General features: G+C 36.0%; 1 protein-coding gene across 2 annotated transcripts in view; it reads left to right on the top strand.

Moving 5' to 3' along the window:
- Positions 1-16892, top strand: part of AP3B1 (adaptor related protein complex 3 subunit beta 1) — a 145343-nt gene that overhangs the window by 38472 nt on the left and 89979 nt on the right. For both annotated transcript variants that reach the window (XM_032213308.1, XM_032213307.1), the window contains exons 8-14: positions 5743-5898; positions 9002-9099; positions 10009-10063; positions 10156-10227; positions 12868-12930; positions 13425-13557; positions 14742-14851. In XM_032213308.1, the coding sequence (XP_032069199.1) occupies positions 5743-5898; positions 9002-9099; positions 10009-10063; positions 10156-10227; positions 12868-12930; positions 13425-13557; positions 14742-14851 (687 nt within the window). The remainder of the gene's footprint in view (positions 1-5742; positions 5899-9001; positions 9100-10008; positions 10064-10155; positions 10228-12867; positions 12931-13424; positions 13558-14741; positions 14852-16892) is intronic.

Genomic DNA, 16892 nt, shown 5'->3' with positions numbered 1-16892 from the left:
GTACTAGATAATTAAATCATTTTCCTGCTCTACCAAACTATTAACCGTATAGCTGCAACGAGCCATGCAACTCTTATTAATTGTCACCTGCATATCCAAATGTTTAAAGCATACAGTTTAATAATCTGAGGACCTTGCCTATTATATATGTCAAGTTGATAAATCTATAGCTGCTTCTCCTTTTTGTAGATGGGGGTAATATTTGTTATTCTCCAGTCTTCATGAATTTTTCCCATCTAGTTAAGGATTTTCTAATTGCTTCAGACCAGATTTGATTTTTCGCAGTTCTTCCTCCTTTGTATATCACAAATCTAAAGATAACACAATCACTTTCCCCAAGATACCAGTCCCTTCAGTTTTTAAACCTATTCTACTTGATCTTTTTTCCATCTTCTAATAAATGAAGTTGTCAGTAAGAGAGGACAAGAATTTGTTGGACCTCTGGCTCTTGGCTGAATTAGATTCCCAGTAGATGTCAGGATAATTGAGATCTCCCATTACCCTATTGCATGCCTCTTTGAAAGTCTGGTCATCTGATGCAGAAAATCTTCAACCATGTCTCTTGCTTGGCAAGGGGGTTTATTAAAAACTGTGATAGTATCACTTTTGTTTTCTCTTTTCTTTTATTCTTACACAGGTACTTTCAAATTTCCATATTCTAATTCCTGAATTTCTGCTCAGGGTTATAGCTTTTTTATATACACAGTTGCAACTTTTCTTTTAGATTTTCTAACTTTTAAAAAGTTGTGATTTTCTAGTGCCAAATAATAAGATCATTCCAGTAATTTCAATAGTGCTTCTCATATTTGTCTTCACGAGTTATAATTTCTAGTTCTCTTCTAATTCTAATCCTGTTGATATGCACCAGTGTTAGACGTTAGTGACTACTGGAAACTAAACATCTTTAATTTCCATACATTTTATGGGTACAGGTACATTTAAATTTTTGCTTCCACATTTATGGGAAGATATTTCAGGTTTTTAAATATGAAATATCAGCAACTGGTCATATATATATATTTTCAAGGCATCACTCAATTTGCAATCTTTTAGCTAAACTATTTTTTACTTAAGTTGAGACTAGACATAATGCAATATACTGTGTCTTAGAAGAACAAGAAAAAAATCATTAATAAATAAATGACCAGTTCCTATTCTTAAATATATATATAAGAATATATATAAGAAATAGCAGCATTCACTGCCTGACTCTAGACTGACTCTGGATGACCCACAATAAAATCAGACTTGTAGAAAGTACAAGATAAATAGGGTTATAAAGAAAGAACAAAATGGTAAGACTGGCCAACAACATCCACATATTCGCCCACATAACACCGATCCTCCGTGAGCTGCGCTGGCTACCTGTTGATCTCCAGGTGCGCTTCAAGGTGCTACTCACCATTCATAAAGCCCTCCATGGTAGTGGATCTGACTATCTGAGAGACCGCCTTCTGCCAATTACCTCCCTTCGTCCCATCAGATCGCATAGAGTAGGCCTCCTCCGAATTCCATCCGCCAGTCAGTGCCGACTGGCAACTACGCGGAGGAGGGCCTTCTCAGTTGCAGCTCCGACGCTTTGGAATGATCTCCCCGTGGAGATTCGCACCCTCACCACCGTCCAGACCTTCCGCACAGCCCTCAAGATCTGGCTATCCCGTCAGGCCTGGGGATAAGACCCTAACCTCGCCCCACCCGAATGCTGAATGAATGTTGTGTTTTACTGGTTTATTTTTTTTTTATTCACCTTTTTTTTTTTCGTGTTTCATCTTGCACTCCCTTCCCATTAATTGTAAGCCGCCCTGAGTCCCCTCAGGGAAAAGGGTGGCCTATAAATGTCAAATAAATGACTAAAAAAAAAAAATGACTAAATATACACACTTGGTCTCAACTAAGTCTAAGGCTTTTTGGAATGGCATTGGGGGAGGGGGAAAGGAATCTATCTATCTATCTATCTATCTATCTATCTATCTATCTATCTATCTATCTATCTATCTATCTATCGGGATACTGCTGCCTAAATCAAATAAATATGTAGATTTATAATTTAGTTGCTAAAATAGCAGAAGGAAATCTCTGAAATCTAACAATCAGCAGGGCCCCATGTTTTCTTCTAGTACTTTTTCGAATAAGCATATAACAAGCTTCTTATGTAGTAAAACAGATTTTTAATTTAGTTTATCTGCATCATTATAGATCAGTATTTAGTCTGTTTATATGTAAATGTATGATTTGAGGAACAATTAAATGTTGACAAAGTATATTGCAGTCATATCAATTGTACTGCATTTTCCATAATTTTTCTAACTGACATCTTTGATAAATAGTGGTTGCCAAGTCAAAATCGATTATACAGTGCACTAGGAATTCATGGTGCTGTCAGGGAGAAGACCGATTGACTTTAAATTTACATATTAATGAGAAGATTTGTTAAGGGGGTACTTGACTATAGAAAATAACAGCATATTTATAGGGCATGACATTTTATAAAAAAAGCTGATGCAGGAAAATGGAAATTAAACCTTTCAGATTAATACATTCAAGAATGTTAAAATGCATATTTGCATATTTATTTCCTGAATTTACCTTTCTTTTCAACAGATTTCCTCATCTTCCTTCCCAAGTTAAATATATATCTCCCTGTAGATTAATAATTTTGAATTACTTTGCTTCAGCTGCTAAAGAAATCTAACAAATAAGGGGGAAAATCCAAAGCGTTTCTTAATTTTGTTAAATGTCCTTTAATTTTTACTATGACAAGAGAATGAATATTATTCTGACATTAGAATCTGTGATGGTGTAGAAGTATTCTTAAAAAATAAGTGGGTGTCTTTTTTGTCCTCTAAAATAAAAATTGCTTAATCTAAGTAAATTTGTTGAAACAGCTTTTTACTGAACATTCAAGAATAAATATTGTACTTTAAAGGTTACTTTGAAGATTGTTTACTGAAATGGAATTAAAGCTATAGATTTATTGCCTACTCTGTTTTGAGGCTAGATCCTGATCTCTGAAGTAGCTTGATCTGCATTGGCTTGGAATAAATGCTTTGTTCCAGCTCATTTCCAGTTCATTGAGTGTACATTGGGAAAAAATAGAGACCTCAGTAATTTTTTTAAAATCTTAAAAATAAGCACCACTCTCAGACTTGTTGGTATCACCAACAAAGTTAGCAAACAGCTAAGAAACTAAATCTTATGAAGTATGATAAAAAGAACTAGGGTATGCCTAGCCTAAAGAAAGGAAAGGCAGGTTAAACAGAATATTATTTTGTTTCTCAGGACTTAAAAATGTTTACCCTTTGCCTAGATAATGATTTTGCATGCTTGTTTCCATCAAGATCATCTTCCTTACTCTGTACAGGATACTCCAATACTGGAAGTTTTCAAATAAAGGCTATCAACCATTTAACTGGGATAGTCTGTGAGGATTCCTATTTTGAGTCCCTTCCATCCTATGATTCTTTGACTGACTGACAGTCATCCAGATCTCTTCTCTCTCCCCCACCCTTGTCTTCCTGCTCTTTTCCTGCCCTCTCTATCTTCCTACTTAATCAGCAAATGACTGTCTCTAGCTTCTTTATAAGAATTCTACACATATTGGCTCAGCATGAAACTTCCTTATAAACTACCATCTCAACCTTGCAGACCTATTTCCAAGATTCATGGAAGAAGGTGATTAGACAAATAAGAGGTGATGTTTTCTTAAAGCTGATCTGTAAGCTTTCCTAATATTCCCTCTGGCTACAGTAACCTCACAGTTATATTGACTTAGTCTAGATCAAGAAAATGTTTTAAGATATCTGTCCTCAGATGCATGAGTTAAAAAACTACTCTAGGTTTTCTTATTTCATTTAGTTTCACCCCAAACAGGAACACATTCCATTTGGAACTGCTGTAACTTTACTTTTCGGATCTTGCCTAGCAGCTTCAAATGAATAAATGAAAAATCGTGAAAATAACTAAAGCAACATAAGCACCTTAATTCAGCAGCCCTCAGAGATTTGATAGCAATTGAGGAAGCTTCAAATTCATAACCCACTAATCAGAACAAGGTTCTTAGGATCATACAAGAAAGCTCAGTGAAGATATTGACTCAGTATGTGGTAGCTATAAAGCAAATTCCATGATCATGGTCATTAGGAAAGGATTGAAAAATGAAGTATGATATGTCCATATCTGAAATAATGGTTTATAGTTGTGATCACCACAGATTATAGTTGGAAATGGTGAAAGACTTCATTAACTATTAGACATGATAGCAGTGTTCCAATATTTGAGGGGCTGCCACAGGGAGGAGGAGGTCAAGCTATTTTCCAAAGCACCTGAAGGCCAAACAAGGAATAATGGATGGAAACGGAACAAGGGGAGATTCAACCTGGAAATAAGGAGAAATTTTCGGACATTGAGAACAATCAACCAATGGAACAGGTTGCCTTCATAAGTTGTGGGAGCTTCATCACTGGAAGCTTTCAAGAAGAGGCTGGACTGCCATCTGTCAGAAATGGTGTGGGGTCTGCTTGGGGCGGGGCGATTGGACTAGATGACCTACAAGGTACCTTTCAGCTCGATCTGTCTATCTGCCTGCCTGCCTGCCTGCCTGCCTGCCTGCCTGCCTGCCTGCCTGCCTGCCTGCCTGCCTGCCTGCCTGCCTGCCTGCCTGCCTGCCTGCCTGCCTGCCTGCCTGCCTGCCTACCTACCTACCTACCTACCTACCTACCTACCTACCTATCTACCTACCTACCTACCTATCTATCTATCTATCTATCTATCTATCTATCTATCTATCTATCATATACAATCTACTTAGAGATTGGTAGGTAAATAAGTAGGTTTATTTTTTGTAATGCCATATACCTACAAATAACAGAGAACAATTCTTTTCTTCATGGAATACAAGTTGGATTCAAGAAATTTCCATCTTGGAACGTGTTCTAATTAGGATGTTTAAAAGAACAAATAAAAATACCCATCATATTTATTATATGATTTAAATTGCCTTTTCACACTATATCTCCTATTAATTAGAATTTATGCTATGATTGGGGGGGGGGGCTAATACTTATTTATAGACATACCAGGTACTAGATATTTTTCCAATTAAATGTCAAAGGTCCAAAGAACAAATATATCCTCTTTCTTTTAAATTGGAAAAAAATCCCTTGATGTATTTAAACTATGATTTGAAATCACTATGTTGGAAAAATTTAGAAGGTATATAGTAGTGAAATCTAATTTTTTTGCCGCCGGTTCTGTGGGCGTGGCTTGGTGGTGGTGGTGTCATGTGACTGGGTAGGTGTAGCTAACTTTTCTCCACTTTTTAAAGCATTTTTTTTACTACCGGAATAGGTAGTTAAAAATGCTTTAAAAAGTGGGAGAGAAAGCTTCCATGACAATCAGCTGTGCTGTACAATTGTTGGAACTTCCACTCCCCCACACACACTTTAAAGCATTTTTTACTACCTATTCGCCGGAACTGATAGTAAAAATTGCTTTAAAAAGTGGGAAAAAAGGTTCAGACCATCACACGGCACAGTTGAGTTTTTTCCACTTTTTAAAGTTTTTTTTTTTTTTTTAGTACTGGTTCAGGCGAACTTTAGCATTTTTTGCTACCGGTTCTAGCAAACCAGTCAGAACAGGTAGCATTTCACCCATATTTATACCATGAAGGTATACCATATTTATAATTTGGATGTTATACTTAAAAATTAAAAGTAAAATAATGAGTCTTATTTCCCTTTATAGGATGGTGCTCTGGAAGAATACAGTGAAAAGAATTTCTATGAATCTGATGAGCAGCAGGATAAAGATCCAGAAGTGAACAAGCCCTATTCTATGGATCCAGACCACAGATTGTTGATAAGAAATACAAAGCCTTTATTACAAAGCCGGAATGCTGCTGTATGACTATTTTAATTCACTTTTTTTTTTCATTTAGCCAAATGGTTGGATTTAAAGTTAAGCATGTGTATTAGGGTTGGTAGAAGTTGTCTTCACTTTACTTTTTTCTTAGTGGTTAGCTTGAACTTCTAATGATGTCTTATTAAGAGTCCTTGCTGAGTAAGTGACCAGCATGATCCATTCTGTAGTGAGGTGGAATTTCTGCAAATCAGCTAAAAACACACTTGCTGCAAATATGGGCCTAGTTGATTCTTTGAGATGATGCTTCCTAAGCCATATTCTGTTTTGGACCGTTCAGCTCTTTGGTTTTTGTGGACTGTTTGGAGAACTCTGGGAGAGTTATTGTTGGATTATAGAAATTCACAGTTCTGATATGCAGGCTTAACAACTAATAAAAAGGATCTATACAATATGTTAGTTTTTTACAAAGCCCAATTCAGAATCTCCTCTCTGCAGTTGCCCTAACAATGGAAAAAATGTTTGAAGGATTTTTTTCTTTCTTTCTTTTTTGGTGGATTTTCTTAAAGCAAACCTGTTGAATTTTTTTTCTTGTCAGTATTGGGCAAGATGTATTAAGCATATACAGTTTTTGTACACTGACATAATAATTTTGGCTTTTAATTAGTCCTCTCAGGATAGGCAGAAACAAATTTACAAATTAAACAAATCAGATTTGCTATTCAATTTTGAGACATCCCTAAGGGAATACAATAATGTTGTGAACCTATGGTGTTGAAAAATCAATCTATTTATGACATTGAATAGAGGAGCTGTCACTTTATTATAAATGGGCTTCTTTTTAGGATTCGTCTGTTTTTCTACTTTGATGTTTTACTAAGTTTTTAAAGCAAATCCATCACTGGGATCATGAATATTGTGCCTAATTGATGGGAAGGGTATTGTATATAATTTTGTAAATGTATATACAACATTGAATAGACAGAATGTTTCTTGTGGTGGACAAATAAAAGAATACACACTGAAGCTAAGAAGCTAAGATGATGGTATAAATATATTTTATTATAAATTCTCAGCCCTGATGTGTTTTCATGAAAATATTGTAGGTGTGGAACATCATATGCTACAAATGCTGTGTCTGCTGTAACTTTTTCTTGAATAAGAGTTTTTTCCTTCAAAATTCATTTGGATTGAGATTTTTTTAAATGATAAATGTGGTACATTTCTTTTCATGTTTGTTGGGTTTGACATTGAATGTTCATCTAGTCCAACCATATACTTTCTTTTGAGGAATTGACATTAGGAGCTATAAAACATTGCAGCAGCATGAACTGTACAAACATTTTTGTTAGCATGAAACAATAGTTTATTACTTAAAGCCTTTTTTTTTAAAAGAAATGTAATAACTATTTAAAAGCACATAATCTCTGGATTTATCTCATCCCTATAATGTCAGCTAATTTGTTTATTGGAACACGAAGATTCCTATTTTAAATTTCAGTATCTAGGATCTCAAGGATCTTATTTTTTTTTTCTGTACCCTTGGTCCTCAATTTATGATCACAATTGGATCTTGGTTGTTGAGTGAAATGGTTGTTAAACAAGACATCATGTGATTGCCCATTTGATTGCTTCACTCAACAACCACAAGCCAAGCCACTCCCACGTCTTGTTAAGTGATTAGGTGGATTGTTAAGTGGATGGAGTCCCAAGTGAGAAATGCATTATTTGTCTCAGGTGATAGGGGAGATCCTAAGAAGCTCCACTCAGGAGCGGAAAATCTTTCTTTCCAAAATCCAAGTACTGAGTGGAGAGACACTTGTACATAGCTTGCACCAGGTTTCCTGTGTAGTTATCAACCCACCTGAGGCACCCATGGTCCTTACCATGCTGACTCATTGCCCTCTGTTTGGATTTCATCTTTATCTTTAACCAATTTCGTTGTATTTCAGTACAATGACAATTAAGATTATACTTATATACTTATACTTACCTCCCTCAGGGAGCTGTCTGAAGAGCTACCTGATGAAGTACTTAAGCTGCCCTCCATGCACAGAAGGAAACTTCTTTGGCATGGTGCAGAAATGGACCCAAAGTCCTTCAGCTTTCCAAGGAAGTCGGCTCTTTCAGCCAGACCCCTGAGGCGAGAGGCAATCCTTTCCTGCTGCCTTCCCCATTGACTTTTGGAGAAGTCAGCATAGCAAATTGCAAATGATGATCACATGTTCATATGACAATTGGGAACCGGTTGTAAATACAAACAGATTGCCAGGCACTGAAATCAATGAACATGAGGGTGGTTGTACAATGTTGGTGATGACCAGAAATGCTTTATACGCCATAAAGCACTCTTTACAACACATAATTCCAGACTGTCAGACCTTCAAAACTTGAGGACTACTTGTAAATCTGTTTGATGAATGTGGGGAATGAGTATCCCCATGAGTTTTCATTCATTGTTGTATTGTAAACTTTGCTTTAATGACGCAAGTAGCCCTTGAGGAGAGATTATTTTTCTTGCAAAATACTGGAATTATATAAATAAAATAAACTTGGAAATATTTTTTCTTATCTGTAAATATAATCTGAATAATTTAAATGCTGGTTATCACCTGTAAAATCCTTCATGGTACCTGAGACTGGTTATTTTTGGGACTTCCTTCTCAATGTTTTTGCCCACCCAATATGGTTCAACAACTTGGGCATGCTTCAGGTCTCTGTGAAACAATGCCATTTGATAGTACCAGGAGGTATCTGTGTTGTAATGCCTGTCCTATGGAATAGCATATCCCCCAACACTCAGCCCCAATCCTGATGGTCCTGAAATCTCTTCCCCCTGGCACTGGGTCTCAATATTGGATGAGTCAAATCCAATAACAATTGAAGTTATGACTGTGATCAGCCTCAATTGTATTGTTTTCTGTTTTTTTTTTAGTTCTCTGTTATTTTCTGTATTTTTGTTTCAATCTTATGTAAGCCAGTCACAGTTGTAGTTGGTGAATTAGATGCTAAGGATTAATTAATCTAACAAATCGAACATAGTTTTTAAAAGAAAAATAACAAATGTTCTTTCAAGATACCAAGGGAATTAACATATGCTATAGATGAATCTGATCACTAGCAAATAATGGCTATTTTTTTAAAGGTGGTGATGGCAGTTGCACAACTTTATTGGCATGTGGCACCCAACTCCGAAGCTGGTATAGTTGCTAAGTCCCTAGTGCGTTTACTGGGGAGTAACAGGTAAATCAAATTTATTTATTTTTGTTAGCTGCTATTGATCATCCCAGTTGTGGAGTATATATAATTTTCAAATGTTAGACCAGATATGCAGTAGCTATCAGTTATAAGAAGATAAAGTAAACATATACAATATTTGAGTACTAATATATTCTGAATGAACAATTTTACCAAACTTTTAGAGGAACTAATATAGATAATAATAATATAATCGCAGCCCATTAAGTATAAATTTGCTTGAGTCTAAGAGATTGTTACAACTACATATCTAATTCATATGAAACAAAACTGAGCTGTAATATATATATTAAATTTTTGGCTTAGCATGATCTAGAAAGATATTCATTAGAGTTATATTAGTTTCTTTTATGGGGTTGGTTCATACATTCTGCCATGGGATCCCTAACTCCAAACCTCTACTTGGCCTTAAACCTTTCGGAACTATGCCATGGACATAGCGGGCACATGTGCCTGCCACTCCCACAAATGGAGTTGGACAGTACTTATGCTGAACCATCCCTTCCTCCCCCCCCCCGGTCCCACCCTACCCCGTCAGCCCACAAAGCCGAAAAGTTTGGGGAATTCTGTTCTACCAAACCAAAAAAGTAACTGAACAATATTGTGTTCTCCTTTTGTGGAATAAAGAATAATAATGGACCACAAGATTTCTCTAAACTCTTCTAGATTGCAAAATGCTATTTCTTGTCAACCCTTATATTTTCCACATTACTGGTGCATATTAAAATGAAATCAAACAAGATAATCTTTAAATTTGATTTGAGTAAGTAACTTACTAATCTTTCTATATAAAAACATAGTCTTAGCATTTTATATTCAATTGATTTTTTCATTACATAGTTCTCATAGAGAAATAATTAAGCAAGACATTAATTATATTCCATTCATTTTTAGGGAAGTACAGTATATTGTTCTTCAGAATATAGCAACAATGTCGATCCAGCGCAAGGTTTGACATTTTGGCTTTATACGTTCAAAATACTTCATTTTGATATTCATATTTGTTGACATTGATTTCTTGTTTTACTTTTTTCCATCCAGGGGCTGTTTGAGCCTTACTTGAAGAGTTTCTATGTTAGGTCAACTGATCCAACTATGATCAAGACATTAAAGGTATGCTTGTTATAAGTATTTTGATAATAATTATATGCTAACCCTATAGTTATTCTTTAAAAATAATTACATTTCTTACATATGAATCTAGTTACTGAGATTTGCAGCACAAGCAATTTATCCTAGATATGTAGTTTTCCATAGATCTGAACTCTGACCTCCACTCTGGCCTGTGAGTAACGCAGACACAGGTTTGGCTATTTGCCACTCTTTAATCACAGGAATTACAATTCCGTTGGCTGAAAGCCCAGACAACACTCTCATGCAAGAAGGGTTGCCAGCAACCCAAACCAAACAGAATGGAAATACAAAACAGACCAGACAAGAGTTCCTCAAGACTGTTACGAACAGGTGTGTCCTGCAAAAGGACCCTTTCCAATTTCTCACTTACATACTCTCTTATAGCAATAGCAATAGCTGTTAGACTTATATACCGCTTCATAGGGCTTTCAGCCCTCTCTAAGTGGTTTACAGAGTCAGCATATTGCCCCCAACAACAATACGGGTCCTCATTTTACCCACCTCGGAAGGATGGAAGGCTGAGTCAACCCTGAGCCGGTGAGATTTGAACAGCCGAACTGCAGAACTGCAGTCAGCTGAAGTAGCCTGCAGTGCTGCATTTAACCACTGCACCACCTCGGCTCTTGGGAGGGGCCAAACCACAACCACCTCGGCTTGATTATCTCTTATGAGTCTGCCTCCGCAGCTGCTGCTTCCGTTTCTCCGCCTACCTTTGCCTGGCATCAGGAACAAACTGCCTTGAATCCTCCCCACTGCTCCATGCCTCAGGCGCCTCCTGGTGGCCAACCAGCCTCTCTGGTCCCTGCTCTGAGTCTGAGCCCAGGGTCCTCCACATCTTCCATAGCAGACTCATAGAGTTCCTCGCTATCCGAGTCCATCAGCAGCTCAAACGGATCCTGCTGGGCCACAAGAGATCTGTTACAGACATATGTCTAAATTTCCATTCAACTTTTAATTGAACATGCATGAGATATTTTATTACCAAAATAAGTATCAGTTCAAGACTCTTTCATTTAGTCTTTCATCAATCCTCAAGAAGAACATACTGCGAAGCTACCCAAATGACTCACTCCAAGTGGATTCTGCAGAACAGGGTAAGAGGGAGAATAGAATAGGACACTGAAAGCAGAACCTGACGTCCTGCCAGGAAGAGATGATTAATGAAAAATCATGTTAGGAAAACAGCATGGAGGAGATGGTATATACACTAAAGTTATGCAAAGGAACAACTTCATTCAAGACCTTTCTCTGTTCTGCATTCAAGAAGAAAACAGGCAGCACTAGAGAGCTCAACCACCTCCCTTTTTCTGGGTTGGGAGAAAGGTGACTTGTAAATGTATAAAAGGAAAATGCAGAAATGGCTACAGTGTATGCAGACTTCAGAAACAACAAACACCCCCATTATCGCAGGAATGGAGTTTTGATGTGTTCTACATAAAATAGCAGATTATTAAATTGAGGTTTCACTTTTTTCCAGGGGGATGATTTAGAAAGTCTAATTATTAGTGTTTGTGATGAGTTGGAACTCTGCTGAGCAAGGAACAAATGTTCTTGAGCAGTAATGCAGAGAAAATGCTTTGGACAGAAAGCTTCTCATTATACTTATTGGTTGGAGATATGGGTAGTTTATCTATCTCTACAAATATTTCCCAGCCTAGCCTCAGGGCAACATACTAACTCAAGTGACTAATATCACAAGATCAATAACTAAGGATTTACTTGATCAAAAGAGATGGAAGAAGTATCCTATTCCTAATAACCTTCAGTGCAACACATCAAGGATGATCAGAATGGATGAATGAAACAGCTGAGTCACTAGCAAGACAGTGGTATCATCACTTGGGGTGTTCCCCTCAATATAGTGGAGAAATGGGAGAGTTGAGTACAGATCTATTTGTACTCCAGATCAATTTGTAAGATCTTCACAAATGAAAGTTTTCTAAATTTTTCTGAAAATCTAGAAGGAAAGAGCCACAGTAATTTTACTGCTTGGATGCTAATATTGGATTCTTGGGTTTTTGTAGTCTTCCTGGATTAAATATTAACCCAGTTTAACTTTTGCATTTGTTTTGGTAGGTAGACACATGGTCAAAGCACTGGGTTTCAGCCACCTTTTATTTTCAATAAATGTTTATAAAAATATTTCTGGAAGACCAGAAATATTTTTTATACGTTTTTATAAATAAAATTTATTGTAACTATGATTTATGACATATTACTTGCTGTTTATATATACATGGTGAGCTTATGCCCTGGAGACAAATTCCTTGTGTGTCCAATCATACTTGGCCAATAAAGAATTTTATTATTTTTCTATTCTAAATTAGGAATTAGTTTCATAACCGAACTAAAAGCTTCACCATGCCTAGCATGAGTTCAGCTAGGAGTTTCTTCAGTGCAAAGTATTTGACGATGCATAGATATAAATTATATTGTTTTTAATATAGTTTCTTCAATTCTGGAAAAATATTCTATTAATAGGTACAAAGTTGTAGCTTATATCTTCCCATTTTTAATTTGTCAAGACTATCTTAAATTTACAGTTTTCAATGGTTTATAAGAAATGGAAAATAATTGCAGTATATCTCTATTACTGTAACATTTTACCTTGTTTTCTAGCTTGAAATTTTAACTAACCTAGCAAATGAAGCCAATATATCAACTCTTCTCAGAGAATTTCAGGTTCGTGTATTGTTTATATTTTTATTTAACATATCTGATGCTCAGATTCAAACTAATTTCATGTCCTTCTTTCCTTACAAACTTGTTTAATACTCCTAATGTTATAGGTAAGGAAGATTGTGATACTTTTGGATTAAAGCATTTGGAGTAACAATAGTGGCTGTTAGTGACCATATATAGAAATGTATCCATAATTTATATTCCTTCAAAGTATTTTTTTTCTTTGGCTTTCCTTAGGCTATGCTAATTTAATAGATTGAAATGTTTCTGAAACAACATATGAACCAAGCTATTTTTGTGCTCAGACTAATACTTACATTGAGTTATCCTGCATTACTATTGTACATGAAAATAGACTGATTCCTTCTGATATGTTTTGGATAACTACAGCTAGCACATCTTCTATCCCTACAACTGTTACTAAGCACCAAAGGTAGATTTGGAGGTATGGCTCTCTTAAACTGATAAGATAATGAATTTCTTGTTTTCTTCAGACATATGTGAAAAGCCAAGATAAGCAATTTGCTGCAGCTACAATCCAGGCAATTGGCAGATGTGCAACCAACATCTCAGAAGTGACTGACACCTGCCTAAATGGCTTGGTATGTTTGCTGTCCAATAGGGATGGTAAGTTAATTATTCTATTTTGTCTTCTGAATGAATGAACACTTTTATTTTCTAGTAACATTCTATAGTAGACCCTTATTAGAGGACTACATAGAAATGTCATTTCCCTTAAACAACATGAGTATAGGACAAATAGTAGCATTGCACCTATTTCAGGAACTTCAAAATGATTCTGATTTTTTTTTTTTGCAAAGATTAACATTGATGTACTAAGATCTAGAAGGCTCCAGGCTTTCATATAGAAGATAAACTCATTTTTCACTGTTGCATTAAAGTAACTGTACTACAGAGGGTGCTATAAGCAGAGAAATGTGAGCTTTTTGTGAGTTATTAAAGAAGCACGTCAAACTGTGCTTTATTTAGCCATTACTAAATATGCAGAGTTCATAATTCATTTTCTTTCTTAATATATAGATCAGAAAAATTAGAGATATGAAGTACATTGATAGTCTCATTGGGTGTCCAAATTATTACTAATGCTTTTTTGTGCAATTATACCACTTTGACTATTAAAATATAATCAGTCTTTTCAGTTGCTGAAGTACTTTATTTTGCTATTCCCTATATTACAGAGACAAGTATGTGTTTCAAAATATAGCTTCATATTTGCATTACTTTATTATTATATTAAAGTTACAGATTCCAGCAATATCTTGTGAATAGCAATATTTGCTGAGTCAAAAAGTCTCAGGAAGGGGAGATTTGTAAAATAGAATTAATAGACATCAATAATTATATCCATCTGCTGCTCTCTTCCTAAAATTCCATTGCACAAATGTACTTAGAATCTAGGATGAACCTTTTCCATTTGGAGAAGTAGTTAATAGAAGAAAAATGAAAATTGTAGGTGTGCTTAAGTATCTTTCCCATCTCCTCTCTCTATTAAATTTATTTATTTACTTACATACCAACCTATTTACATGCTTTTTACTTTGAACCAGTCTCACAATTTTATTGATTATTTATTTGATTATGGCACACCTGCCTCCAATTGATTTTACAATTACAGTGTAAAAATAAAGTACAAATATATAAAAATAACCTAGTCCAATCCATGCCACTTCATTTCATGAAAAGATATTCTATTTTGTCGCAATTTATTTTGGAAATAAATACCTATTTTCTAATTCTTTGACTGTGACACATATCTTTTAAAAATGTATTTTATTCTTTTATTTTACCAGAAATAGTAGTAGCAGAAAGCATAGTAGTAATTAAAAAGCTGCTGCAAACACAACCAGCACACCATGGTGAAATAATTAAACACATGGCCAGGCTCCTTGACAGTATAACTGTAAGTATTGAGTATTTACATGATTATACTATGATGTTTAGACTATTTTTAACCAAAGTTTTTCTTAATTTCATTTGTTATAGTTACAATTATAATTTGTTGGATTCAGTGTGTGTATTCCATGTACCTTTTACAGTAAATGGGAAAAATCAGTATATACGTTAAAATATACACATGAACACACACACATGCACACAATATATGGAAGATATAAGATCTTTTTTCTCCAACTACATTTGTTAATTTGAAATACAAAAATTGTACACAGGGATTGTATTAATACTTTTTAAAACAAAACACATGTTTCAATATTTATGATGCCATACATCTGTAAGTTTATGAATTGCTCAAAAGTTTTAACCTGCAAATTAAGCATTATTAATATTGCAAAACATCAGTATTAATATTTATCTCCTAATGCTTCAGATTTAATTAGGAAAAAGTGCTTGGAATACAACCCAACACTATCTGCATCTCATTTCAGCCACATGTATATTTCTAGGATCAGACAGATACAGAAACCATATCATCCTAAAGGTTCATCCAGGATGAACCTTTCCCATGTGAAGAAGTTGTTATAGAAGAAAAATGTGTGAGTGTGCCTAAATATTCTTGATGACCTGTTAGGAAGAGCAGTGTCACTTTGGCTAATGAGTTCCTAATGTAATATAGCGATGCAGCTGTTTTAATAAGTTGCTGATAAATATTGTATTTTCATTCTTGTAGATTCTGTAGCACTTCTTCCACATCAAATTCAAAGCATTGCACATTTCTTTTATCTTCTATCTTTTATCTTACCTTCATAAATAACATCAACACTAAATCTCCTGAATTAGCCTATATGGTCTTAAGATCTACTACATTTTGACCTTTGAGCTATTACTGAATGATCTATTATCTTGACCTCTAATCTACATTTTCTAATAGAATGAGAAGTATATTGTATATAGTCTTTAATATATCTTATATCTGAACTATATTATATACATATGTATGAACATATGGTAATTTTTTTTCTGAGGAATTTGGATCTGGAAAAAAATCACTAGTGTGATGAGACAAAATATGATCTGATTTGATTTGATTTATTGCATTTCTATGCCGCCCTATTCCCAGACGGACTCAGGGCGGCTCACAAACCAAAGTAAGGGGAGGGGAATACAGACAGGAGGAAAAACAATCGACAAACAACTACAACAATTTAAAAACACTCAACAACCGCACAATTCGAGCAGAGGGGGGAGCTCGTCAGCCCCAGGCCTGTCGGAACAGCCAGGTTTTAAGGGCTTTGCGGAAAGCCTGAAGGGTGATGAGGGTCCGAATCTCCATGGGGAGCTCGTTCCAGAGGGCCGGAGCAGCCACAGAGAAGGCCCTCCTCTGGGTGGTAGCCAATCGGCATTGGCCAGTAGATGGAATTCGGAGGAGGCCTAATCTGTGGGATCTAATAGGTCTGTTGGAGGTAATTGGCAGCAGGCGGTCTCTCAAGTACCCAGGTCCAATACCATGAAGGGCTTTATAAGTGATGACTAGCACCTTGAAGCGTATCCGAATAGGCAGCCAGTGCAGCTCGCGGAGGATAGGTGTGATGTGGGTGTACCGGGGTGCACCCACAATCGCTCGCACGGCTGCATTCTGGACAAGCTGAAGTCTCCGAATGCTCTTCAAGGGCTGCCCCATGTAGAGCGCATTGCAGTAGTCCAGTGACTGATGCGAGGGCCTCCCGGTTTAGGTAGGGACGCAATTGGTGCACCAGGCGAACCTGGGCAAATGCCCCCCTGGTCACAGCCGACAAATGGTGTTCTAAAGTCAGCTGTGGGTCCAGGAGGACTCCCAATATGGTTTGATTTCTCCCATGAGATGCAATTTTATCACACTAAGGTATAAGCGGATAGGTTTATTTTAGTGTAAACTTAACTCACAGTTACATCTGTCCATAAATGTTTTGCTATAGTCGTGATTATTTTGATTATGATATATATTTCAAAGCTTCAGGCAAATTAGCATATGCTTTGTATTGATTATATTTTATAGTAATGCAAAT

The sequence above is a fragment of the Thamnophis elegans genome, chromosome 3 (assembly GCF_009769535.1).
Source record: "Thamnophis elegans isolate rThaEle1 chromosome 3, rThaEle1.pri, whole genome shotgun sequence".
In the NCBI taxonomy this organism is placed as follows: Eukaryota; Metazoa; Chordata; class Lepidosauria; order Squamata; family Colubridae; genus Thamnophis; species Thamnophis elegans.
Note: the sequence above shows the minus strand (reverse complement) of the source record. Positions and strands in the feature narration are given on the sequence as shown.